The sequence below is a fragment of the Odocoileus virginianus genome, chromosome 33, assembly GCF_023699985.2.
Source record: "Odocoileus virginianus isolate 20LAN1187 ecotype Illinois chromosome 33, Ovbor_1.2, whole genome shotgun sequence".
NCBI lineage: Eukaryota > Metazoa > Chordata > Mammalia > Artiodactyla > Cervidae > Odocoileus > Odocoileus virginianus.
The window spans coordinates 31,443,988-31,468,666 of NC_069706.1; the positions used below are offsets into that span (position 1 = coordinate 31,443,988).

Genomic DNA, 24,679 nt, shown 5'->3' on the forward strand with positions numbered 1-24,679 from the left:
CCATTTTGTCTAGTTTGGCATATAATTGTCCATAGTAGTCCCTTCTGATCCTTTGTATTCTGTGGTATCAGCTGTAACATCTCTTTTATTTCTTATTTGAGTCCTCTCTCTTTTTCTATTGCTGAATCTAGCTAGAAGTTTGTCAATTTTGTTTATATTTCCTAAGAACCAGTTCTTAGTTTCATTGATCTTTTCTATTGTCTTTTCAGTCTTTATTTCATTTATTTCTGCTCTAATTTTTGTTCCTTCCTTCTTTCTACTAACTTTGGGCTTCATTTGTTCTTTTTTTTTTCTAGTTCCTTGGGGTGTACAGTTAGGTTGTTTGAGACTTTTCTTGTTTTTTGAGGTAAGCATTTATTGCTATGAACTTCCCTCTCAGAGCTGCTTTTACTGCATTTCATAAGTTTTGGTATGTTTCACTTCCGTTTTCATTTGTCTCAAGGTGTTTTTGTTTCTCTTTTGATTTTTTCTTTGACTCATTGGTTGTTTATAACTTGTTTAATCTCCACATTTGTGAGTCTTACAGTTTTCTTCCTGTAATTAATTTCTAGTTTCATACCACCATGACTGAAAAAAAAAGTTTAATATGACTTCAATCCTCTTATATTTGTTAAAACTTGTTTTGCAATCCAATATATGATTTATCTTGGAAAACACTTACTGATTTTCTGGGTAGATGACCTGTCCATTAATGTAAACAGAGTATTAAAGTCCCCTCCTATTATTGTATTGTTGTCTGTTTCTCCCTTTGGGTCTGTTAATATTTGCTTTGTATATGTTAGTGCTCCTATGTTGGGTGCATAAATATTTACAAATGTTATGTCCCCTTATAAAGGATTGACCCCTTTATTGTTATGGAATGCCTTTGTCTCTTATTACAGTCTTTATTACAAAGTCTATTTTCTCTAAGTATAGCTACTCCAGCAGTTTCTGTTTGCATGAATGTCTTTTTCCATTTCTTCCCTTTCAGTTTATGGTATAGCTTTACATCTAGTGTGTGTTTCCCTAAACCTAAATTACAGGGGTTTTTTTGGCAATCAAAGTGTACACGCAAAGTCAACTACAGCCCTGACCCGAATCCATACCACCCCGCCCCACCCCAGCTCTGCACCGTGTCCACTCTTCTTCAGGACTCTTCTGCAGTGAGGCCAGAGTTCAAGCAGGCAGTCTCTCCAGGCGAACAGCCAGAGGAAGCTGGCGCTTCCTCTTGCACTTGGCCTTGTGCAAACCTAGTCTTGGCCAAGGCCAGAGAAGGATGCAGCCGGACTTCAGTTCTTGCAACTTCCCCAACAGACCTCACAGCCTCCAGTCCTAAGTCTAGAAATATCAAGGGTTTTGCCCGCGGCGCGACTTTTCAAAGCATCAGTCCCCTCCAAGCAATGTTTATTAAGGGTATCAAACAGCTAGGTGGGGCGCGGCCAGGGGCTGCCAGCCTCAGGCTCTATACACGTATATACAAGTTTAGGGGCTGGGGGTGGGGAGAGCATCACGTGGGGGCGGCCTCAGACAGCGGAGGCCAGCTTCCGCTTGGTGCTCTCGCTGCAGCGGTGCAGGATGAGGTCTGCGCTGGGCCTCGGGGGCACGGCCGGCTGCGGCTTGGGGCGTTCGGTCTCGGGTTGCTGCTCTTCCTCTGCGGGTGGACAGCACCAGGTGAAGCCCGCCCCTCCTGCTCTGCACCGCCTAGCTTCACTTTTCGGGCCCCACCCTCATGGCCCCGCCCCCACCGTCAGGCCCCGCCCAGACCCCGCCTCCACCGCCCGGCCCCGCCCCCAGGCCCCGGCCCGCACTCACTCAGGGCGCTCCCGGGGCTCTGTGGTCCCGGCCGCTGGCGGCGGCGCTGCTGCGTAAAACGGACACTGTTGCGCCGATAGGTGTCCTGACTGAGGCGCTTCCGTGACCGCTGGTGGATGCTGTGTGCGTTGCGGATGGACGACCTGGGTCCAGCAGGAGAGGGGTTTCGTTAGCGCCCCGCGTCCGCACCCTTGCCGCCGCCCTACCCGAGGGGACTCTCATGGCCAGCCCTGGGGTGCAACGACTAGGCCGAGGAAGTGGAGCCGGTGGAGGGAGTCCTGCCCAGCCCCGATAGCCATGAAGGCCACTGCGCCTCCCCTACACGGACCCCCTGCCCTGACTCAGAGCCCAGGCCCATTTCTCCCTCCCTCCTCCTCCGGCCTTCAGCCTACCCCCACCGCAGGAAGCCCTCCGGCCTGCCCCAGCCCTCAGGGGCCATCCCAAGGACGGTGGGCACCGGTGCCCCCACTTCCATCTCTCAGCCCCGCTTCCCTGCTGCCCTTGTGCCGGCCCCACAGTGTAGGAGGGCACTCCAGGGCCCCGTCTTCCCCCCAGCCCCCCGCCCTAGCACTGCCAACCTAGGGCCTGGACCCACAAAGGGAAGCCGCGGTACATCCTCCTCAGCCCCGCCCAGCCTGCCCCCACTGCCCCCGGGACCCTTGCTCACCTGCGGGGCGGCGCCCCCCGGCTCTTGATCTGGCTTTTGGCCTGGGCTACGTCCTGCCCTGCCTTCTGCAGGAACATGGATGGAAAGTAACCTGTGACATCTTCTTTCCTGTAACAGAGGCAGCCGCTGAGGTCTGAGCAGTGACGGCCAGGAGAGGGGATGGAGCCTCAGACATGGGGTCAAAGGTCCCTTAGGGTCATCTGGGGTCAAGGCCGCTGGGAGGTTGCACACACAGCAGCCAGCACCAGCCCCTGCACCTGTGTGCCTCGACTTCCTCATGGGTGTGACTCAGGCCTTCCTGGTTGTGAGCCAATTAGCAGATCCAGCTCTCCCGGGACAGGTGTTTGTTATGAAACCTCTGCGATCTTGTATTTGTCCCTTTTTTCTCTTATATAAGGTGATGGTCTCCTGTGTCCTAAGAAATCTTTGCGCACTTCCAAGTCAACAAGTTCCCTTATGCTTTCTTCCAAAAGCTTCTTAGTTTGGGGTTTTGTGCAGGTAAAACCTGCGATCCACCCGAAATAAAGGTGTATTTATTTGACCCTGTGAAGCAGGGTCAAGTTTCATTTCCCACAGCCCCCTCCCAGGGATATCCAGTTGTTCCAGCACCATTTGTTGAGATTCTTCTTCCCATTCTTACTACTACATTTGGGAGTGAAAGAAAAAAAAACCCAGTAGCCTTTGCATGATACAGACTTCACTCAGTAAAACCCATTCTTCTTGGCTGGTGGGAGAATCACAAATATTGTCTCAGGAGTGCATGATGGGGGTTCACTGAATTTGAGTCTAAAAACGAATTCACTTTGCTATGCAGCAGAAACTAACACAACGTTGTAAAACAACTTTCACCAATAAAAATAAATAAAAGTCGGAGAAATCCTGCCTCAAAGTGTTCAGTGGAGGGCCACGCTGATGGGGGGTATTGTGGCCACAAGTTCATGGGGGTCACAGATAGGCACTGTGACTCCAGATTTGGCAATTGTGTGTAAGACCCCAGCACTCTGCTTTCCCCAGAATCAGGGAAAACTAGTATTCTTACATTCATTTGAAGGAATGAACTGGTGAAAATTATAAGGATTTAAAAGGAAAAGGGATGACAGGGCCTGTTCTAGCAGCTGTCAAATATAATAATTCATTCAGGGACTTCATCTGGTGGTCTAGTGGTTAAGAATCTACTTGCCAATGCAGGAGACACAGGTTCTATCCCTGATCCGCCACTACTAAAGCCTGAGCACCTGGAACCCGCGCTCTGCAACAAGAAGCCACTGCAAGGAGAAGCCCACATACCGCAACGAAGAGCCCAGCCCCGGCTCACTGCAGCTAGAGAAAATCTGCATGCAGCAACAAAGACCCAGAGCAGCCAAAAGTAAATAATAAATCTTTTTAAAATGGTATTGTGTTTTTTAAAAAGATAATAATTAACACAATTAATTGTGTTGCTGGAGAATGAATAGATGGACTGGTCAGGGGACATGACCCCAAGTCACAAAGGAAAGAAGTGCCCACTCAGACAAGGAGACCGAACCCCACGATCCGAGCAGACTGGGATGGAAGGAGTCTGCTTCCAAAATGGGAACAGCGCAGAGAGAGGCGGTGGCCTACCCAGAGTCACACAGTCAGGTCGGCACTGAGCCCGCACAGGTCCAGTCTTGGGCCAGGGTGACTCTCAAGACAGGTGCAGTGGGAGAGAGAGGGGGCACGACTCTCCTACCTGATGACCCACCAGCCATCCAGGAGCTTATGAATGACCTCAATGGTTTCACCCTCCTCCAAGGACATCTCATCCTCCAGCACCGCAGTGTAGGCTTTGATGGTGACGTAGGGCTCACCTGGAGGGGGAGGGGCATACTGCGAAGGTCCACCCAGCACGTGGCTCCCCACCCTTCCCCTCCGCTCTGGGCCTGGGGCTTCCTCCAGCTGGAGCTCAGGACACTATCTGCTCTAGTTCTCCCCACTCCTCCTGGGGACACCCTGGACTTCGATCCTCTGCCTGCTCTACTCAGGGGAGCTCGCCCACTCCCACCCACCGCCATCCACACTGGAGGCCAGGAGCTCCCATGACCCCAGAGACCCGGCCAGCCACCTGCACACGAGGAGTGGGCAGACAGGAAGTGCGGAGGAAGAGGACCCATCCAGTGGCACCTGAGCCATCACTCCAGCCCACTGTTCACATGTGGGGCTGCCAGCCCTGTATACACGTCTTGCCCAGTTTTTAAAGAGGAGCCACAAATCCACATAAAATTGTAAACTCTTTCTATTAATATTTGAAGATATGGGCAACCAAAACTTTTTATCAAACCCCACATGGGCCCCTTCCCACCCAGAGGCTGCCCATTTTCCCATTCTAAGTCAGCCATGATACCCCCACCTCCAGGCAGCCCTCCTTCCTGACACTCAGGTTGGCTCACGGTGCCACTTCCCACTGGACCCAGCCCCAGGCTGACAGCCACCACGTGTCCAGATTGACCTCATCACCCTCTCTCCTCTATTCTACCTCCTGGTTCCCCCTGTCCTGACCAAAGGCACCACCTACTACCCCAACCTATACTCTGGGGTCTCAGCCCTGCCTCCGTCTCTGCCCAGCCCTCGGTCAGGTCTGACCCCAAAGCAGTTACTGTGGCTCCTCAATATCCCTGGGCCTCTCCTCCTCCTCCTCCCACTCCTGCAGCTGGGGAAGGCAGCAGGTACCTTCATAGTTGGGTTCTGGGTCCTCGGCTTCATCAGGACTGTCCAGGGGCTCCAAGTAGGACGCTGGGACCCAGCCACGCTTTGTCTTCATTTGGCAGAACCACCAGCCTGAGCCAGGGACACGGGGCAGTAAGTCTGGGCAGGCCTGGGAGCCTCCCTCAGCCATCACCGGGTGGGGAGGGGTGAGGACACTCAGACGCAGACACACAGACATGCAACATTCGCGTTCAGACTGATTGTGTGTGTGCGTGCTCAGTGGTGTCTGACCCTTTGTGACCCCCTGGACTGTAGCCCACCAGGCTCCTCTGCCCATGGAATTTTCCAGGCAAGAATACTGGAGCGGGTTGCCAATTCCTAGTCCAGGGGATCGTACTGACCCAGGGACCGAATCCGCATCTCTTGCATCTCCTGCATTGGCAGGCAGATTCTTTACCACTGTGCCACCTGGGAAGCCTGTCCCCTTCACCACACTGCATGCCAAAATCACACACACTGATGCATGGAGAACCACAGAGCTACAGCTCAGAGTCCACTTCACAGGTGTGATGAGAAGTTTGCCTCCCCACCCGGCTGTATCCCGGCAGAGATGCTCCGTCATGGCCCCGAATGTGTGCAGATCCCCAGAGCAGGGGGCGCACTCTCAGAGAGAGGGTGACCACCCCCACCCCCCACCTCTGCACCCCGCCCCACCCAGTGTGGGGAGGACAGTCAGGGCCCCCAAAGGAGCCAGAGCCCCGCTGTGGGCCAGGCGAGAAGGAGGCCCTAGGCTGTTCCCCAGGGGGCAGAGCCTTGGTGGGGGCTTGTGGCCGGGGGCCCAGGCACTAGGGGAGAGAGGTCCAGGCAGGGTGAGGAAGCTGACCGCTCTCGTTCTTCTCCACGACTTCCACCACGTCGCCCGTGGCCAGTGCCATCTGGGAGCTCGAGCCCTTCTCATAGTCAGCGATGGCGCGGTACGTCTGCAGGATGATGGGGCCCGTGATGTCTGGGCAGAGGGAGGGCAGGGTGAGTGGACACGGTGGGCACCTCCTCCTGGCTCTCCCCTGCGGGCCCTGGGTGGATCACCAGGATGGGAACTGACGTCCTGTCCCCACCCAGCTCCAGACAGGCCAGGGGTGGACATGCCCTGTGTACTGGAAAGCAGCAAAAACAAGCTAGGCTTCGCAGCCCTGCACCTATTCAGCACCTACTGTGTGCCAGACACTGGCCGCACACTTTACACACGCTCTCTGACCCCAAATGAGGTTTTGATGAGGTTTGCAAGCAGCCTTTCTCAACATTAATGTGCACAGGGGACTTCCCTTGTGGTCCAGTGGCTAAGACTCCATGCTCCAGGGAGCCCTGGGTTTGATCCCTGATCAGGGCACTAGATCCCACATGCTGCAACTAAGAGTTCGCATGCCTCTACCGGTGCCGCCAAATAAATAAGTAAATAATTTAAAAAAAAAACCCTTTAATGTGCAAACAAATCACCCAGGGATCTCGCTGAAACACAAGCACTGATTTCATAGGTCTCGGGTAGGACCTGAGGGTCTGTATTTCTAACCAGCCCCTAGGTGATGCTGCAGCTGCCTGTTAAGCCCTGACTTGTATCCACCCCCGCCACCAAATTCATATATTGAAGCCCTAATCCCCAGTACCTTAGAATCGAGTGTATTTGGGCCACTAAAGGCCACTTTTGCCCCCAAATCTGATCATTCATTCAGCCAGAACATTCCCTGGGCTGTCTGGAGCCAGGGTCTGTGCTTGGCGCTGCAGCCACAGTGGTGAGCTCCCAAAACTCCAACTCTTTCTTTTTTTTTTTTAACTTTTTAGCCATGCCCCACAGCACGTGGGATCTTAGTGCCCCAACCAGGGTTTGAACCCACACTCCCTGCATGAAGTGCAGAATCTTAGCCACCGGACACCAGGGAAGTCCCAAGACCCCAACTCTTTAGTGCAGCCGCCAAGACCCTTCGCAGTTGCTCTCATCTCCTGCTCTTTCCCCTGCATACCCCGAGCTCCGGGTCCCTGATCGTGTCAACAGTCCCTGAGGCTGACCACGCTGGGCTGCCCCCAGCCTCTTACCCGCAGTGTTGCTCTTGCCATCTTTGGGCATCAGGTATGTCTCTGGCTTTTTCACCCTGCAGCAGAGAACAGTCTGGGTTAGACCACTGGGCTTCCCCCTGGGATGCTCAGGACAGGCCTACAGAAGAACTTCCCGAGACAGTTCCCAAAAGGAACGTGGGAAATGGGGGCCATCGCAGAGAGAAGGGAGCGGCTAGATAGACTGGGAGGAAGGGATTTTGAAGAAAGAAGGAGCTGTTTGGAGCCTGAGGGGGGGTTGCCCAGCTTCCTGCAGACCCAAAGGAGAAGGCTTGTAGGCCAGCTCCCTTCTGCTGGAGCCTGGAGAGAGAAGCCAACTGCGGGTGGGCGCCCTGTCCCCCAGGGGCCGAGGAGAGCTGCCATGCCTGGGACCAGGGGTGTATTCAGGGGTCCGTAAGCACTAACTGGAGTGCTGCTGTCTGTCTATGGCAAACCCTGCCCTCCAGGCATTCCCCTGGCACTCAGTACCAGAGAGGGACAGAGAGAGGGATCTTCGGCAGCACATTCCCCTGAGATCTCACTCAGCTTCTCTGATGCCATCCATGGAGGGCCCTGCGTCCAGGAGACCCCTAGGGCGAGGGCAGGCAGAGAATGAGGTGGCAAAGGAGAGGAGGGGCCTGAGACATGCTCAGGAATGAACAGAGGCCACCAAGCCCCATATCCTTTCGGGGGCTCTGCACTTCCCAGTTTATAAGCACTCTCCTGGGCACCCACTATTGCGTCTGGCCCTCACCACTGGGTCACAGTTGGGGAAGCTGCTTTCAGAAGGCTCCAGGTCCCATGGCCAGGCAAAGCCAGGACAAGGATCGTGGACTTAGGACCCCCAGCCCAGAGTGCGTCCTCCACCCCACCCCCAGCATCCTGAGGCTCAGAGGGGTGCAGGTAGAAGCCTGGCAGGGATGCTGGGGGTGTCCCTCTGAGCCGGAATCCTGCCTCCTCCGCTTTCTTGGTGTGTGACTTTGGGTAAGTCGCCTGCCCTCTCTGATCCTCAGGCTCTTCCTGTGTAACATGGGAAAGCCCTGCCCTCTCCAGGTTGAGCCAACCACCCTTCCCTCTCCCACCACTCACTGGCTGTCTGTGGGGAGCTTGAGGTCGTCGGGGCGCACCCTGAAGAAGTCGAGGAAGTGCGGGCAGCGGGAGATCTTGACAGGCAGGCTCATAAGCGCGCTGCAGTACTCGGTAAGAGTGCCCTGGCGGCTCTCGGCCGCCCGCTGCCCATCAAACCACCGCGGGGCTGGCGGGACCAGGGAAGGACACCAGAGGACCAGTGAGCATACTTGCAAGGTCAAGTCCAGAGACGGTGGGAGTGGAGGGGACAGTCAGAGGGCAGATGAGGGGAGCCGGGGCAGGGGAGCCCACCAAGGTGACTCAGCCCCACTCCTCACCTGGCAGGTGCGGGATGATCCTATTCTGTGGGTTGATGTCCCCCGCCTCAATAGGAAACATCTCCTTTAAGCCTTTCTAGACAGAAAAGCAGACATGGAGGCATCGTTTTATTAGAGCATTGTAAAGGCACGGAATTGGACATGACCTAAATACTTCCTAATCACTGGGGCGAGGAGCTGCAGTCCAAAGAATCGGACGCAACTTAGCGACTGAACAGCAAGAAAGAAGCTTCTGGTGGCATCCTGAATTCTTCTTTCTCTCCTGCCTCACATCCAACCCACCAGCCAATCCTTTTGGCTCTGCTCCCCAAATCTGTTCAGAATCTGATCCTTTTCACTATGCCCACTTCTGCCTGGTTTGATTATTACAACCTTCTTAAGTCATTGCCCCCTCTCTCCTGGTCTGTCCTCAATCCACCATCCAGAGGCATCCTCTTAAAACCCAAGTTGTATCTTGTCTCTCCTCTTCTCCCTCCGTCCCTCCCTCAGAACTTTCCCTGCCTCTCAACTCACTCAGAATGGAAACAAAGGCCACGCTGTTCCACGCAGTGCCATGTGACCTGCCTCTGCCAGCTCAAACTTCTCCTGCCATCACTCTCGCCCTGCTCCCTCTGCCCCAGCCACTCTCGGAAGCTCCAGGCCCACTCCTGTCCCAGGGCCTTTGCATGTGTTATCCCCATTCTTCCCCCTACACGCAGATCAATAGCTCACTCTCTCCCTCTTTCTCCTTCAACTCCTTGCTCAGCTATCTCCCCCTCACAAGGCCTCCTTCTGACAATTGCCTCTCCTCCTCCCACCCTTCCCACCCCCCCTCCCTGCTCTATTTTGCTCCTTCTAAGGACCATCTAACACACTATAGAAATCACTTGTTTGTTTGTCTGTCTGTTATCCTGACTTCTCCACTGGAACATACAGTTTACAAGGGCAGGCAAGGATTTGCACCTGTTTCTTATACCTTTCAGCAGCATTGCCTACCAATTAAGAAGAATGTGCCTGGCACTTAGTAGGTGCTCAATAAATAGTGGTTGGATGAATGAATGAGTCCATTAGGTGATAAAGGGGCTTATCCTGGGACTTCAGTGGCAGTCCAGTGGTGAATGCCCCATGCTTCCACTACTGGGAATGTGGGTTGAATCCCCCAACAGGGAACTAAGATCCTGCATGCCACGTGGCATGGCCAAAAAGTTAAAAAAAAAAAGCAAGGGGGAGTTGCTAATCCTACAATAGAACAGTTTAAATAAGTGAGATGAAGCCCCACAATGTATCGTCATGGACTGGTCTCAAAATTGTAACCCGGTGATGGTAATAAGATTGAGAAACAGGCAAAAGGCACACTATTGGCATTTACCTACACCTCAGAAAATGCACGCTCCACACTACTGTATGTTGCTCCTGGGCTGCGTGTGTGTGCATGTGCGTGCGTGTGTGCATGCGTGTGCGCGCGCACACGTGTTTGCGCGTGTGCGTGTGTGCATGTGCGTGTGTGTGTGTGCGTGTGCGTGTGTGCGTGTGTGTGTGTGTGGTGTGTGTGTTTCCATGAAGGGTAGGAGCCGGTATGGGCTCTGAGATGGAGGGAGGCTTCCACTGCTTTTGCAATGCTTTATCTCCTTTATCTTTTCTTACAAAGTTTAATTGGAGGATAACTGCTTTACAATGTTGAGTAGGTTTCTGCTGCACAACAACATGGACCAGTCATGATTATATATGAACTGTGCTGTGCTTGGTCGCTCAATCGTGTCTGACTCTTTGCATCCCCATGGACTGTAGCCCACCAGGCTCCTCTGCCCATGGGGATTCTCCAGGCAAGAACACTGGAGTGGGTTGCCATTTCCTCCACCAGGGGATCTTCCCAACCCAGGGATCGAACCCCAGTCTCCTGTAGTGCAAGCAGATTCTTTACTGACTAAGCCACCAGGGAAGCCCAAGAATACTGGAGTGGGCAGCCTTTCCCTTCTCCAGGGCATCTTCCCAACCCAGGAAGTGAACCAGGGTCTCCTGCATTGCAGGCAGATTCTTTACCAGCTGAGGTACCAGGGAAGCCCAGAGTTATATGTATATATTTAAACATTTAAATATGTGCACATATGCCCCCTCCCTCTTAAGCCGCCCCATCTCCTTTATCTAAAAGCCTTGTGCAAACAGCCCAGTGACATCAGCTGTGATTCCAGGTGCCGGAGTACAAGGCTGGAGGTAGTTTTTCTTCATACTTACCTGCATTTCACTTTAAATAATTCAAATAAGAGAAGTGCTTTTGTGGCCCCTCCATGTCTTAGACCAGGACCCGGTAGCCAAGCTCCACACACTGTGACCCCCACCATAAGCTCCCCCCAGTTTTGTCCAAACAGCCTCTGGTGCTGGGAACCCTGGGGGATTCGCCCATGTAAACCCTGGTGATAACAGGCACCCACAAAGCAAGAAGACCAGGTTCCATGGGTATCAGGATTATCCACCCTCCTTCCGGTCCACCAGGGTCTTCATCAGACCAGGGACCGTGAGTGAAAGAGCAAGCTCCCAGGATGACATCCCCCTGCCGGCACAGAGCAAGCAGGAGGACCCTAGAGACAGCCCCCTTGAGTTCCTGTGGGGTGGATGCAGAGTTTTGGTTTGGGAAGATGAGAATATTTAGAAATGGATGGTGGTGATGGTAGCGTGACATAGCGAACGTGCTTCATGCCACTGGCTTGTACGCTTAAAATAGGCAAAATGGTAAGTGTATGTTATGTATATTTTTACAATAAAAATTACTTTAAATGTTTTCTTTAAATTAAAAAAAAATAATGCCCACAATATTGTAAGTCAACTCCACCTCAATTTTTTAAAAAATGCCCCCTTAACTGTGGGCTGGAAGGGGAGGGGTTTTCTAAGTCTCCATCCCCGAAGGCAGAGCTGGGGCTGGACGTGGTGTCTCCTCCTCACGCCCACACACACACACACACACACACACACACACAGGGCACTCACGTGGAATTCGTAGATCTCGGTGAAGCGCCGATAGACCACCTTCTCAGACAGGTCCTGCCATTTCACCAAGAACATGTAGACCTAGGGGGGAGGCAGCAGTGGGGGACCTTGTTCAAGCACGTCTCTGGGCAGCCCCCCACCCACAGTGGAAACCCACAGGACTGGGGGTGGGAGGGAGAGTGCTATTTGGGGAAACCTGGGCCATAGAAAGAGCACCAAGTTCATGGACCCCAGGGCAAATTAACTCTCTCAGATTAACTCAAATTCCTCTCTGTAAACTCGAGGTAAAAGTAGGACTGCACGGCTAGGGCTGGTGTGAGAGTTAACAGGAGGTAAGACACTGAAAGGGCTGGGCTCAGATAACAAAACGCAACGCAACACAGTAAGACGTTGTGTGGCTGGATTTATATGAAATGTCCAGGGAATCCCTGATGATCCAGCGGCTGGGACTCTGCACTTTTACTGTTGAGGGCCCAGGTTCAGCCCCAGGTCAGGGAACTGAGATCCCACAAGCCGAGGGCGCAGCCACGAAATAAAAAAGAAAAGAAAAACAGATGTCCAGAAGAGACAGATCTATTGAAACAGAAAGTAGATTTGTGGTTGCCAGTGGCTGGGCGGGGTTAGGGGTAGAGGGGCTGAGGCTTGACTGGAATAGGATTTCTTTGGGCTGATTAAAAAAAAAAAACAGATTATAGTGATGATTGTGCAACTCTGTGAATGTGCTGAAAGCCACTGAATTGTGCAATTCACATGAGTTAATCATATGACATAAGAATTGTGGTGGTTTTAATGTTCATCGCAGCACTGTTTATAATAGCCAGGTCATGGAAGCAACCTAGATGCCCATCAGCAGACGAATGGATGAGGAAGCTGTGGTACATATACACCATGGAATATTACTCAGCCATCAAAAAGAATTCATTCGAATCAGTTCTAATGAGATGGGTGAAACTGGAACCCATTATACAGAGCGAAGTAAGCCAGAAAGATAAAGACCATTACAGTATACTAACACATATATATGGAATTTAGAAAGATGGTAACGATAACCTTATATGCAAAAAAAGAAAAAAGAGACTCAGATGCGTAGAACAGACTTGTGGACTCTGTGGGAGAAGGCGAGGGCAGGATGTTTCAAGAGAACAGCATCGAAACATGTATATCTAGGGTGAAACAGATCACAAGCCCAGGTTGGATGCATGAGACAAGTGCTCAGGCCTGGTGCACTGGGAAGACCCAGAGGGATGGGGTGGAGAGGGAGGTGGGAGGGGGGACCGGGATGGGGAATACATGTAAATCCATGGCTAATTCATTTCAATGTATGACAAAAACCACTGCAATGTTGTAAAGTAATTAGCCTCCAACAAATAAAAATAAATGGAAGAAGAAAAAAAAAAGAATTGTGGTGGTTTTATTCTCTAAGTCATATACAACTCTTGCGATTTCACGGATTGTAGCCCACCAGGTTCCTGTGTCCATGGGATTTTTCAGGCAAGAATACTGGAGTGGGTTGCCATTTCCTTCTCCAATATATAAAAAAAAAAACCATTATAAAAAACAAACAAACAAAACTCAATACAGAAAAATAAGCCTGCAAAAACAGTTAAGAGAACACCACTCAGCCACACAAAATAACAGATAACTGATATTTGCAACCATGTGGATGAATCTTAAAAGCACTTTGCTGAATGCAAGAAGTCAGGCATGAAAAGCTACATATCATTCCACGTCTGTGACATTCTAGAGTGACCACACTAATTCAAGGTGGAAAAAGACACCTTAAATAGTTGCTTCCAGGGGCTGGGAAGGAATGACTGGGACATGAGACGGAGTGAAGGTCACGGTCAACATTTCGATGAGAGTTTGGATTCTGTAGGGACTCCCAGGGTCAAAACTCAGTAAATGTATCTCTAAGATTTGTGGGTTTCATTCTACAAAAATTTTACATCAAAAGAGAAAAAACTATAAGCAAATGCTTAACTCTAGCTGTGATATGCATGCTGAAATATTCAGGGCAAAGTGTACTGATATTTGTGATTTGCCTTGAAGTGCATCAAAAAAAAGATAGATTGATGGGTGAATGGATGGTTTGCATGATAAAACAACTGCTACAGGTAATGTTAATGGAAGAATCTAGATAGCGAGCATATGACTGGTTAGATTTTTTGGTTTTGTTTTGTTGTAAAATTTTTTTCAATTTCTCTCTATATTTGAAGTTTCTCAGAATAAAATATTGGGGAATAAAAAGAATAGCTACCACTGGGGAAGATTAAAATACTCTAAAAATTAGATAGTTGTGATAGTTGAACAACTCAATATACCCAAAACCACAGTGCACTTTAAATGGGTGAACTTGCTAATATTTTACATATTTAGAAATAAAATTAAACCAACAAGGATTTTTTAACTTTAAAGTGGAAAACAAACAAAACCAAATGAACTTAACAGTACATAAAATGGGTAATAATTAAATTTTTGTTTAATGGAAAAGACTCCAAGTAGCTTTTAGTTACAGCGCTGTCACTATTCTCAGTACTAAAGGACAAAAAGAACTGCAAGGAAAACTTAAATTTGACTTATTATGTTAGTAGGTTTATTGTTAATAGTGGCATGGATGTAGTGACTTAATATGTTAGTAGGTTTCTTGCTGATAATGGTGTGGGTGTAGTCACTCTGAAACAAATTTATGTTTACTTTAGAACTGAGCAGAGGAGTGAAACACCAATCTCCTCAGGACCCACTGCTCCCACAGTGAGAGAAAGGAGCTACAGATACAAAATGGTGAGAGGCAAGAAGGATAAGACACGGCTATTTCCCCGTCTGTCCCCTGAAAAGGCAGTCACGAGCCTGACAACGTGGTGGCAATGAGCACACCTAGCTTCCAGATTTTGGGTCCTAATATCACTCCCACTAAAGAACCCGGGTTCTTTAGTGAAATAGTTCAGTCCAGGCCTAGGGCTGAGAGAGTCCAGGTTAAGCTGGACCATCTTGTGCCATAAGAATGAATTCTGGTGCCCTCTCCAAAATAATAATAATAATGTGCTCAAAGAATGACATGATATATCCAAAAAAAAGCACAGAGGCCAACCTGAAGGAGCTCCCAGTCACCAAATCTGGAACATTCTGAGCATCAAAATAAGTACTGATAGTAATGGACTCTGACCCACTGAATCCACGGATCCATAGACAGAGATAAGGAAGAAGGGAAGACACAGGAAAATGTTAACTAATGCATGCAGAAGGACCGGTAGAGTCTAAAAATCATTATCTGGCAATCATGACAGTCATTTGATTCAAGCAAGAGTCACCCGGTGTCTGTAAGGCCCAGGACACTCACACAGCTTTCCATAACCTCCCCCGTGGGGTCGTTATTAATTTTGTTGCCTGTTGTAGTCACCAAGTCTCGTTCAACTCTTCTGAGAACCCAATGACCACAGCCCGCCAGGCTCCTCTGTCCATGGGATTCTCCAGGCAAGAAAACCAGGGTGGGTTGCCATTTCCTTCTCCAGGGGATCTCCTCCAGACCCAGGGATGAAACCCACATCTCCCGCATTGGCAGGTGGATTCTTCACCACTGAGCCACCAGGAAAGCCCAGTTACGAATTACAAAGGGGGAAACAGTAACTCTACAGCAGAGAAACTTGGAGGACACACTTAGGATTTAGTGATCAAACATCACTAATACAGGAATAACTAAAAATCAACTGCCACCTGATGGGATCAAAGAGAAGAACAGAGTCACTTCCGGGGTGTCCTTGAATAATTGGGATCTAAAGTGAAAAGTGAAAAGTCACTCAGTCGTGTCTGACTCTTCACAACCCCAGGGTCTAAACAGTCCATGGACTTCTCCAGGACAGAATACTGGAGTAGGCAGCCTTTCCCTTCTCCAGGGGATCGTTCCAAGCCAGGGATCGAATCCAGGTCTCCCACATTGCAGGCGGATTCTTTACCAGCTGAGCCACAAGGGAAGCCCTAGAAGACTGGAGTGGGTAGCCTGTCCCTTCTCCAGCAGATCTTCCCAACCCAGGAATCAAACCAGGGTCTCTTGCATTGCAGGAGGATTCTTTACCATCTGAGCTATCAGGGAAGCCATGGGATCTAAGGAAGTATCAAACCTGTGTCTCCCGCATTGCAGGAGGATTCTTTACTCGCTGAGCCATTGGAAAGTCCCTGAGAAGTATCAGAAACACCGAAATTGAGGGGCGTTCTGCAAAATAACTGGTCCCATGTCTTCAAAAAGTCAAAATTGAAAAGACTGGTTAAGACTGATCCGGGTCAGAGAACACCAAAGAGATGAGGCAACTCAGATACATAGGATAACCTGGATTGGATCCTGGGCCTGAAAAAACATCCCTGCCGAGGGACAAGTAAGACAATTGCTGAAATCCTAATACAGTCTGTGGGATGGATGGCAGTGTTTTATCAAGGTTAATTTCCTCAGTTTGACACCTTTGGTTATGTAAGAGAATGTTCTTGGTTTTAAGAAATACACACTTGTAATATTTAGGAGTAAAGAAGCACAATGTCTCCAAATAACTGTCAAACGATTCAGAAATACACATTCAGAGAGAGAGAAAGGGAGGGAGAGACACACAGAGAGAAAATGTGGGTGAAGGAATGCTGGAGTAATTGGCATTTTGCGGGGGCAACATTTCTGTAAATTTGAAATTATGTCAAAATTAAGAGTTAAAAAAAGACGAAAGGGCTCTGCATATACTCTGAATGCAGCCCACGCGCCAATTTACAAGGTGGATCCCTCCCTGGTCTTCCTCTGGGTTTGGAGACCCTATGATGGATGGGGTGGCCGGTCTGAGCCAACACTTGCCCAGCTCCCCCGGGGCAGGAGGGGGACTCTTCGAGTCCCGGCAGTGGTGTCACCCTACAGGAGGGGCCGTGACTCTGATGTAACTGATCACCACCACCGCGCCCTCCCGGGAACCCCTCCCGGAGGGGCCGGGGGAGACACGTGCTGGCGTGGAGAGCAGGGAGTTGGGGTTGGGGGGCGCGGCGCGCATCACCTGAAGGGCTCATATGGACTGCGGCCCTGGATGGGCGGCCTGAGCCCCGGGGACCCGGAGCCTCGGCCACGACCCTGCACCCTCTCCCCTCCGGCCGGGAGAGCCGGGGCTGTGCGGGGACCCGAACGTGCGCCCCCCACCAACCCCCGGGCCTGTCCCCGCGCGGGGCGCTCCCGGCCGGTACTCACGTAGTGCTGGCTGGGAACGAAGCGCTTCTCGAAGCCCAGGAGGGCAATGTGGCGGATGAAGTGGTCCCCCATGGCTCGGCTGCGCGCGGCACCCTCTCCTCCGGGGTGCTCAGGGGCTGGGACTTAAATTGGCTGGAAAGAGGAAGTCGCCTCTGTCGCGGAGGGTGGGGGGGGGGGGGTGGCAAGAGGGGGCAGGGAGCGTGCAGAGAGGGCTCCGCTTCTTCTTTCGTTTTCTGGGATTCCTGGGGCTCCCGTGGCGGGACGTGGGCGGCCACACGCACGCAGGTGTGCAAGGACACTCTGGCCCCTGTCCTCCCCGTGGCCTCTAGGACCCCAGTGGGGTGCCCGACTCCCCACTCTCTCCTCCTGGCTCCCTGCACCAGCGGCCTTGGCTTCTCTGTTACGGGAACTCCCCCATTACTTGCACCTCAGGGCCTTTGCACGCCCTGTTCCACCTGGCCCATCTCAGGCAGGCCTGAAACTCCCACCCTCATTGTCTGCAGGTTTCTCCTCTGAGAAAGGGCACCTCCTCCGAGAGGCCTTCCTTGATAACCTCACATAAAATAGCAACACTTCACAAGCCCCTACTCCTCTTTTCTTTTTTTTTTTTTTTCTCAGAGCACTGACCACTGTTTTATTTTATTTTTACAATGTCTTTCCAGGCCAGATTGTGAGCCCTGTGAGAGAAGGGTCTGGCCTGTTTTGACAAGGGCTCTGGCCCCAATGCCCCAGAGCTGGTGCCTGGCAGGCAGTGGACCCTCTGCAAATATTCGGATAGTGACTGCATTGCTCGTGGAGTGATGAATCCTCCAAAGGAGTGTGTACAAGCCTCCGGTGCACACCCTGGGTGAGTGTGACTGAGAACAGTAGTGGGCGGGCAGACTAAGACCCGAGTTCAAATCCTAATCAAAGAATGGCCCCTCAGAGCCAGCTTGATTTCCTCCTGAGTGAAAGTGGACCCCCATCTCTGCCAATAACGGGGAGAAGGGGATTTGGGATGCAGGGGTGAGGGAGGAGCAGCTTGCTGGGAGAGGATGGGTTGTTGTTCAGTTGCTCAGTCGTGTCTGACTCTTTACGACCCCATGGACTGCAGCACACCAGGCTTCCCTGCCTTCATCGACTCTCGGGATTTGCTCAAACCCATGTCCATTGAGTCGGTGATGCCAAAGCCTGGGGCGCTTGGCCAGGGAGACTTGGGACTCCGGGAGCTCAGAGGTTACAGGGCTGGTTCAAGGTCACAGAGCAAGTGGTCTTAGACCCAGGAAATTTGACGGCAGGCTCAGGTGGGCAGGGTCACTTTGTGGCCCAGACTCTCAGATTCCAAGAGGGAAAGATGGTGGCCAAGGCCATCAGCGCTGGGAGCACTCTGAGAGCCACGGGTCCCCCGGGACCACCAGGGGCAAGGCTTGACCTTTGGCAGGGGGTGTTATCTCGGAAGCTCGGAGTCTATTTCTTTCCTCTGTTCTGGAAGAGTTGCTCAGCAGGTCCCCTCTAGACAATGCTGCTCCTCAGTTACCCCGAGGTCACCAACCCTGGGTGTGACCAGCCTTGCCAGTCCTTGGTCACTTCCACTTACACAGCTGGGATCTGCCTGCAGAGAAGGATGCACGGCTCAGCGATGGGAAAGAACTGCCCTGCACAACACGGGGGAACCTTCCAGGTACAACGTGGGGATAGAGAAGCGGACAAAATGCCCCTCCTGCAGGATGCCACTGACCCCAAGCTCAAACTCTTCCCAGGCCAGTCAGTGGGGTTGGAAGCCAGGGTGACCTCTGGGGGCAGGGGCGGGGGCCAGCAGTGAGCGGAGGGGGCCCGGAGGCCGCAAGCGATTCGCTCTGTTGATAAGGACGCCAGTTCCACAAGTGCGCTCACTTCCTAAAATTAGCCCGGCCCTAGGCACGTTGAGTTTCATGCACAGCCCTTCTCTGTGGGTGCCTTTTACCGCAACAGAAAGTTGGAAGCAAGAATAGACCGAGTGGGGTCCCATGATGGATGGCAGTCCTCCCTTAAGCCCACAGCACACGGCTCTTGGCTCACAGCTGAGAGATGGTGCTTTAATCATTCACTAAACGCCCCCGCCCTGAGGGATGCTCAGCTTGTCTCTGGTCTTCCCCGTCTCACGGGGTGCTGCCTTGCGGTCCCGCACCGAGGGCAGACGCCCAGTTCTGCTCACCTGGGAAGGGCAGAGGAAGTGGCAGGTGGGGCTGGCTGCAAGCGGTACCCCCTCCCGGGCACCAGTCCTGGTCGCGGCCCGCCACTGACTTCCTTTCTTCTCAGAAGTCTTTCCACTCTTGCATAACCGCCCAGCCAGACTGCCCTGTCCTGCAGACACCAGGCATGACCCAGCGGCCTGAGCCGTCAGCTGCTACCTCTCCACTTCCCTCCTGCGGTCTCCCCAACCTCCCCTTGCTCCTTACCACACCCGGGCCAGAGAGGAGGGGACCAAAGTATGAAGCGCTTAGAGCTCATGTTTACCTCATAGGACTTCCCTAAGCAGGCTTTTTGTCAGGATGAGATAGGGTTTATTTTAATGCATGAATGAAACAAGTGACCAAATGATTTTTATTTTTTTAAATGAGCAAAACTAGAAAGAAAAAGATAAAACAGACAAACAAAAATGAGCAAAATTAGACGCCATTAATAAATAAAAGTTTGGCTTTTGGAGGGGGTAAGATACAAATAAATATTTTAGAAATTTCAAATTGTGATATTATAGAACACTGCAAAAAAAAATGAAATTGAACTAAACATTGTAAGATTTTAGCTAGCATTATGCAGATCTTGTTATACATCCCCCAGGTATTAGAATACCAGAGCTCGTAGAATCCCCAGAACCAATAGTTAGGGAGTTTGGGATGGACACGTACACACGACTATATTTAGAATGGATAATCAGCAAGGTCAGAGCACAGGGAATGCTGGTCAGCCTGGATGGGCGGGGAGTCTAGGGGAGAATGCATACTTGTGTATGATTGGCTGAATCCCTTTGTTGTCCACCTGAAACTATCACACCATTAACGTTAATCAGCTATACTCCAATATAAAATTAAAAGCTTTTTTTTAAGTTAAAAAAATTAAGTGATTATTGATAGGTATGTTAAAAAAAAAAAATACCAGAGTCCCTAGAATCTCCCCCACCCACTTTCCATCAAGGGCTAACAGAGGACTTAGCCTGGGTTCGGAGAGTCTTACATTTATGACCTGATCTCATCTCATCTGCACAGTGACTCTCAGGAAGGCACTGTGATTTCCCCCACTTGATAGATGGGAAAAACAGGTGCAGTGAGGTTAAACGGGCTGTCACCTCTGCGGAGCAAAAAAGCTGGGTCTTGAACCTAGGCAGTCTGGACCCACGCTCTAAACCATCGGCCCTTCTGAATGAATGAATGATATTGGGGGGTTCAGGAGGGAGAAGCCAGACTTCGACCTGCCTGAAGAGGGAGGTGCTCACGACAGGCCTGCCAGGAGGGGAGGCAGGGCTTCCCGGCCTGGCCCGAAGACCTTGGCCTCGCTCCAGATGCCGCCTTCCCCGGATGGATGGGGCTGGGCAGTCCCCTACCAAGGCTGGGCCACGGGGACGGGCTGTGCGGAGACAGGTTTAGCCTGAGCGCCCAAGGCCCAGGCGGTGCCCTCTGGGGTCCTCTGTCGGGCTTCCCAAGACGCGAACACAGCAGCCTTCACCACGTGACGGTTCTTTCACAGAGGCTAAGGTAAGCCTCCAGCCAGGCCTGTGACGAAGGCCCCCTGGGTCAGCCCACGGGCCGGGTCTCGCCCACCGCCAGGAGGTGCAGGAGGGGTCCCTGAGCCGCTGGTTGAGGGCTTCCTTGGCCGTGAGCCTGGCTCTATGCGGCAGAGGCTTTGAAGGGCAAGCAGGTGCCTCAGTGTGGAAATGCACGCCCCTAGCCACCCGTTCCCAGGGGACCCCTGAGGCTTCCTTTCTCAGCAGATCAGACCAGGGACGGGCTCTGGCTGGGTTGGGGTGGGCCTTGCGGCCTCATCAGGAGAGAAATAGGAGCCTGGACTCAGGAGTGGAGCTAGGACACAGCTGGGCCACACATCCTGCGAATTCCTTCTCCCCTGGGCCTGATGACATGGCGGCCGGGTCCTTGGCCTAGGGACACAGGAGTGAGCGCCCGGACACCCCAAGAGTCAGCCTTAGCCTTTGGTCTGCAGGAGGCCATGCACACACCAAATGCCGGCTCTGGGCACAGTGGCCTGGAGCCCAGCCCACACAGACCTGTTCACACCGGGCTGGGTGCCCTTGGCAAGTTCCAAGCCTCGGTTTTTTTCATCTGTAAAAGGACATTAGCAACTGTACCTATTCCAAGGACTGTATTAGGAGTGTATGGGGAAGTCCAAGGCAGTTTCTCGCTGTTTAAGCTGGGCCTGGAATGAGGGAGATGTCAGGTGTATGAGAGCTGGCACCGCTGGCTGCTGGGGCAAACGGTGTGGGGCTCAGACCCAGGGCAGGCCTGTGTTCTCCGCTGGGGCTGTCGCTGGTGAGCTGGGTGGCTGTGTGTGGGGCAGCCCCCGGACTAGCCCTGGGAGAGCTCAGCCTTGGCTGTGCCCAGGCCATGGGGGTAGGAAAGCTGGGGGGGCTTTCCCAGGCCAGGTTGGGGAGGATGGTAGACAGGAGCCTGAGTCCTAGGGGTGGGGCTGGGGCTGTCCCTTCTGCACTGTAGCAGACGCCTGGTGGACGTCATGACACCAAGAGGGTGCTTAGCCAAATCAAAGGGACTCTACCATCTGGTCCCATTCCAAAGCCAGGTCTTTCCCTGGTGGCTCAGATGGTAAAGAATCCGCCTGCAATGCAGGAGACCTGGGTTCAATCCCTGGGTTGGGAAGATCCCCTGGAGGAGGGAACGGCTTACCCATGGCCAGAATTCCGAGCTGGAGAATTCCATGGACGGAGGAGCTTGGCGGGGTGCAGTCTATGGGGTCACAAGGAGCCAGACACGACAGAGCGACTTTCACTCGCTTCACTACCATCTGGTCCCGCTCGAGCCGGGAGCCCTGGGGCCTGCCTGCGCCCAGCCTCCTGCCCCACTTCCTCACTGGGGCCAGATGCATCATGTGGCCAAAGTCATTTGAAGCTCATCAACCATCAAGGCTAAATCCAGCGTGTGGTACCGCCACAGGGGGTTTTGCGGTGAGCTCTTCTGAACTTGTAGCTAATTCCAGTAATGAGAAAAATCCCACCTCCTAAATCCAGTCATCACGGCTGGGTTGCCATTGTCTCCCCCACCCTGCCCAGAGACTGTGCGAAGGCAGCCGGCAGCATGCTCAGTCTGGGACTTGGCCATGGACTCGGCACCTCCACCCCGTCCGAGGGGTCACAGGACAGACAGGTGCTGGGCACCTGTGGACAGCGGGTCTGCTTATGTGTGTCTGGTGGCGGCCCGGCTTGCATCAAGCACCGGGGGCAACGAAGCCACTTCCCCCAACTGAGAGCTCCTCTCTTGAAGGCCAACACTTGCTGTGGCTTCTTGACCCTATGCCATGGGGTGGGTGCCTACTCTGACCCAGCCTTTCTGCAAACCTGCGCCTGCTGTCTTAAGGATTTTTCCTTGAGGATCAAGATTGGCTGTTATGAAGGAGAGAACAGTTTGTCTCAATTACAGATGATGCAAATCTACAGATTCTTTGGGGATTTATCTAAAATCTTCCTAGAGCCTTGGAGGTGGCGTCTCTCTTGCTGCCTCTGGTTGGGGTTGAGTGGGGACAGTTCTCACTCGGTCCCCCCAGGCCCTGACCAGCACATGGTCTTCGGTAAGGATCACAACCGCTTTCCAGGTGAGCAACGATGGGCATCAATAGGCATCCTGAGGTCACGCGGGAACTCAGTGCTACAGAAGGCCCACCAGGACCCACCTATCCTGGCTTGAGAAACTTGGGCAGGAAACACTGTTACACATGGGTGTTGTATCACAGCATGTTTTCAGTGCTACTTTTCCTGACAACTTCCTCAAAATAAAACCACAAGGCAAGGGGGGTTGAAGGGTGGGATGGGGCAGGAGGGAGCTGACACGCAAAACCTTTGTTGATCAGAGTTGGGGAGCTGGGAAGACAAGCAACTTGGCTGTTTTTCATTCAGTTCACAGGGATTTGAAGCCCGGGAGCTGCAGCAGCCAGCTTTACCCACTGATTTGTCAACCGGCCCCCATAACCTGAGGGACTTGGGACTTCAACAGCCTGCTTTCACCATCTGCCCTTTCAGCCAAAGCTGGCGGTCATGAGAAGTTAACCGCCCCTCAGTACACGTGGGACTAAAACAGAACCCAAACCACAGGGGCTGGAGAGCAATTCTATGGGGGCGTCTAGCCAGAAACCTGCACAGCCCTATCTGTGCTCATCCGACTGGACTCAGGGCTGAGCAGAATGGGGACCCGAGCAGAACAAGGGGCCAGAGGTCGCCTCAGTTCCCGCCATCCTTTCCCCTCGTCCCTATCAAAGGGAAACTGAGGCATCCGTGGAGAACACCACACCTTTCAAAATACACACATGTGGCTTCTTCCACTTAAGACGGAAGGTGTCCAGAGGAGCGCTGTGCTGTGTGACAATCACGGGTCACTAATGGCTAAACCCACCAGCAGCTTGAGCTTATTCGGGTGGGGCTTGGGGTCTGGACACTGGAAGGGGCTGGTCTCTCAATCTTCCTCTCCAATGGAATTTTGGTCCCTGGTGGGGAGGAAAAAAAAAAAAAACAACAGCAGAAATGTTGCTGGAAGGATGCTCAGAGAGATGACCTACTTGCAAACAGGACTGGCGGCCTGCTATAGTAGACAGCCCTGTCCTGGGAACAGTGGGCACTGCAGACCCAAGCCCAGTCCACGCTGCAGTCTCAGAGGGAAGACTGTGGCCACAGCTGGATTCTTGGTCTCCCTCCTCTTCTCTCAAGTCCCAAGGTGACCTGGGCACATGATATGAATGCACTTCAGCTATCATAGAGGATTTAGACCAATGAAGAGATCAAACATCTCTTGGGATGTGCTAACTGCTTAACAGGGTAAGCTTACGTGCACTGCACAGTCTGAGTGGCGGTAGGTGGGTAAATGTGAAGGTTTCTCTTGGAGGTGCCAGCGGCCCTGCCTGCAGCAGCCCTGCCGCCCGCCCCAGGGCAGAAGCTGACCCAGAAACAGAGCACGGCTCTCCCTGCCACCTGAGGCCCAGAGCCGGGCAAGAGGCTGTAAGCAGTTGGCCCAATTTCACCATCAGGGTCTAACTGGTAACAATCCTACAATGGTACACGCTTCCTTGGTTTTACTGTTGGAAACTTACTCAAGATCACAGCTTTCCAGAAGCATGGCTTGGAGCTGGTCACAAAGCCTATGTCCCTGGTCATTCTGCTATATTTCCTAATAAAATAATGTTGAACCATCAGCCATCACATCGTTTTGGAAACACAGGGTGCATTAGAATTACTGATAGGACCTATGTGACCTGTAGCTCGTGTTTCCGTCTGGTCCTCCAGGAAAGACCTTGATGGGGCGAGTTTTACACCCCTTGCCCTCTGAAGAATCATGCTTTGTCAACTGTCTCATTTATGAAGGCAAAACCTATTTGCTAACACATGTGGCAGAAGGCTTGCTCCTTAAGACGGTTCCTGGGCTCCACATGAGCAAGCCAGGGTGACCCCAGCCATTTTTAAACAAACCTGTGGTGCTGAAACTAGGGCTCATCTGACCACTGTAAGTAAGGAGGCAATTTGCTAAGGCAGTCACCTTGCCAGGAGAGGCTGTACTGAGAGCCCCCCGACTGTGGGTAAGCAGAGTGAACAGGGGTGTGTGAAAACCTCTGGGAGACACAGTGAGTTAATAAAGCGACTTCTTCCACCTCCACACTCTTCTGCTCACAGACACAGCTTCAACTGAGATTCAACATTTCTTAAAGCAACCTGTA

General features: G+C 52.1%; 2 protein-coding genes and 1 long non-coding RNA gene across 4 annotated transcripts in view; 2 read left to right on the forward strand and 1 right to left on the reverse strand.

Annotated features, from left to right (window-relative positions):
* LOC110138134 (general transcription factor II-I repeat domain-containing protein 2) overlaps positions 1–3,852 on the forward strand; it is a 56,632-nt gene extending 52,780 nt beyond the window's left edge. The window contains exon 16 of the mRNA XM_070460192.1: positions 3,647–3,852. Coding sequence (XP_070316293.1) covers positions 3,647–3,828 — 182 coding nt within the window. The 3' untranslated portion in view covers positions 3,829–3,852. The remainder of the gene's footprint in view (positions 1–3,646) is intronic.
* NCF1 (neutrophil cytosolic factor 1) lies at positions 1,367–16,908 on the reverse strand. Of its 2 annotated transcripts, XM_020894902.2 has the most exons (11): positions 16,781–16,908; positions 11,575–11,655; positions 8,614–8,689; positions 8,297–8,462; positions 7,211–7,266; positions 6,006–6,128; positions 5,147–5,254; positions 4,170–4,287; positions 2,459–2,566; positions 1,792–1,934; positions 1,367–1,630 (listed from the first exon to the last, which is right to left on the reverse strand). In XM_020894902.2, the coding sequence occupies exons 1-11, from the start codon at positions 16,850–16,852 to the stop codon at positions 1,503–1,505; spliced, it is 1,179 nt and encodes a 392-aa protein (XP_020750561.2). In that variant the 5' UTR covers positions 16,853–16,908; the 3' UTR covers positions 1,367–1,502. The 2 variants fall into 2 exon arrangements, with proteins under 2 accessions (XP_020750561.2, XP_070316302.1); XM_070460201.1 differs by lacking the exon at positions 16,781–16,908 and having other exon boundaries at positions 8,614–8,685; positions 11,575–11,659.
* Positions 16,909–19,947: 3,039 nt separating this feature from the next.
* LOC139032701 (uncharacterized) lies at positions 19,948–24,160 on the forward strand. The gene is made up of 2 exons (XR_011485270.1): positions 19,948–20,490; positions 22,875–24,160. It is a non-coding gene; the product is annotated as an uncharacterized lncRNA (long non-coding RNA).
* Positions 24,161–24,679: the final 519 nt, after the last annotated feature.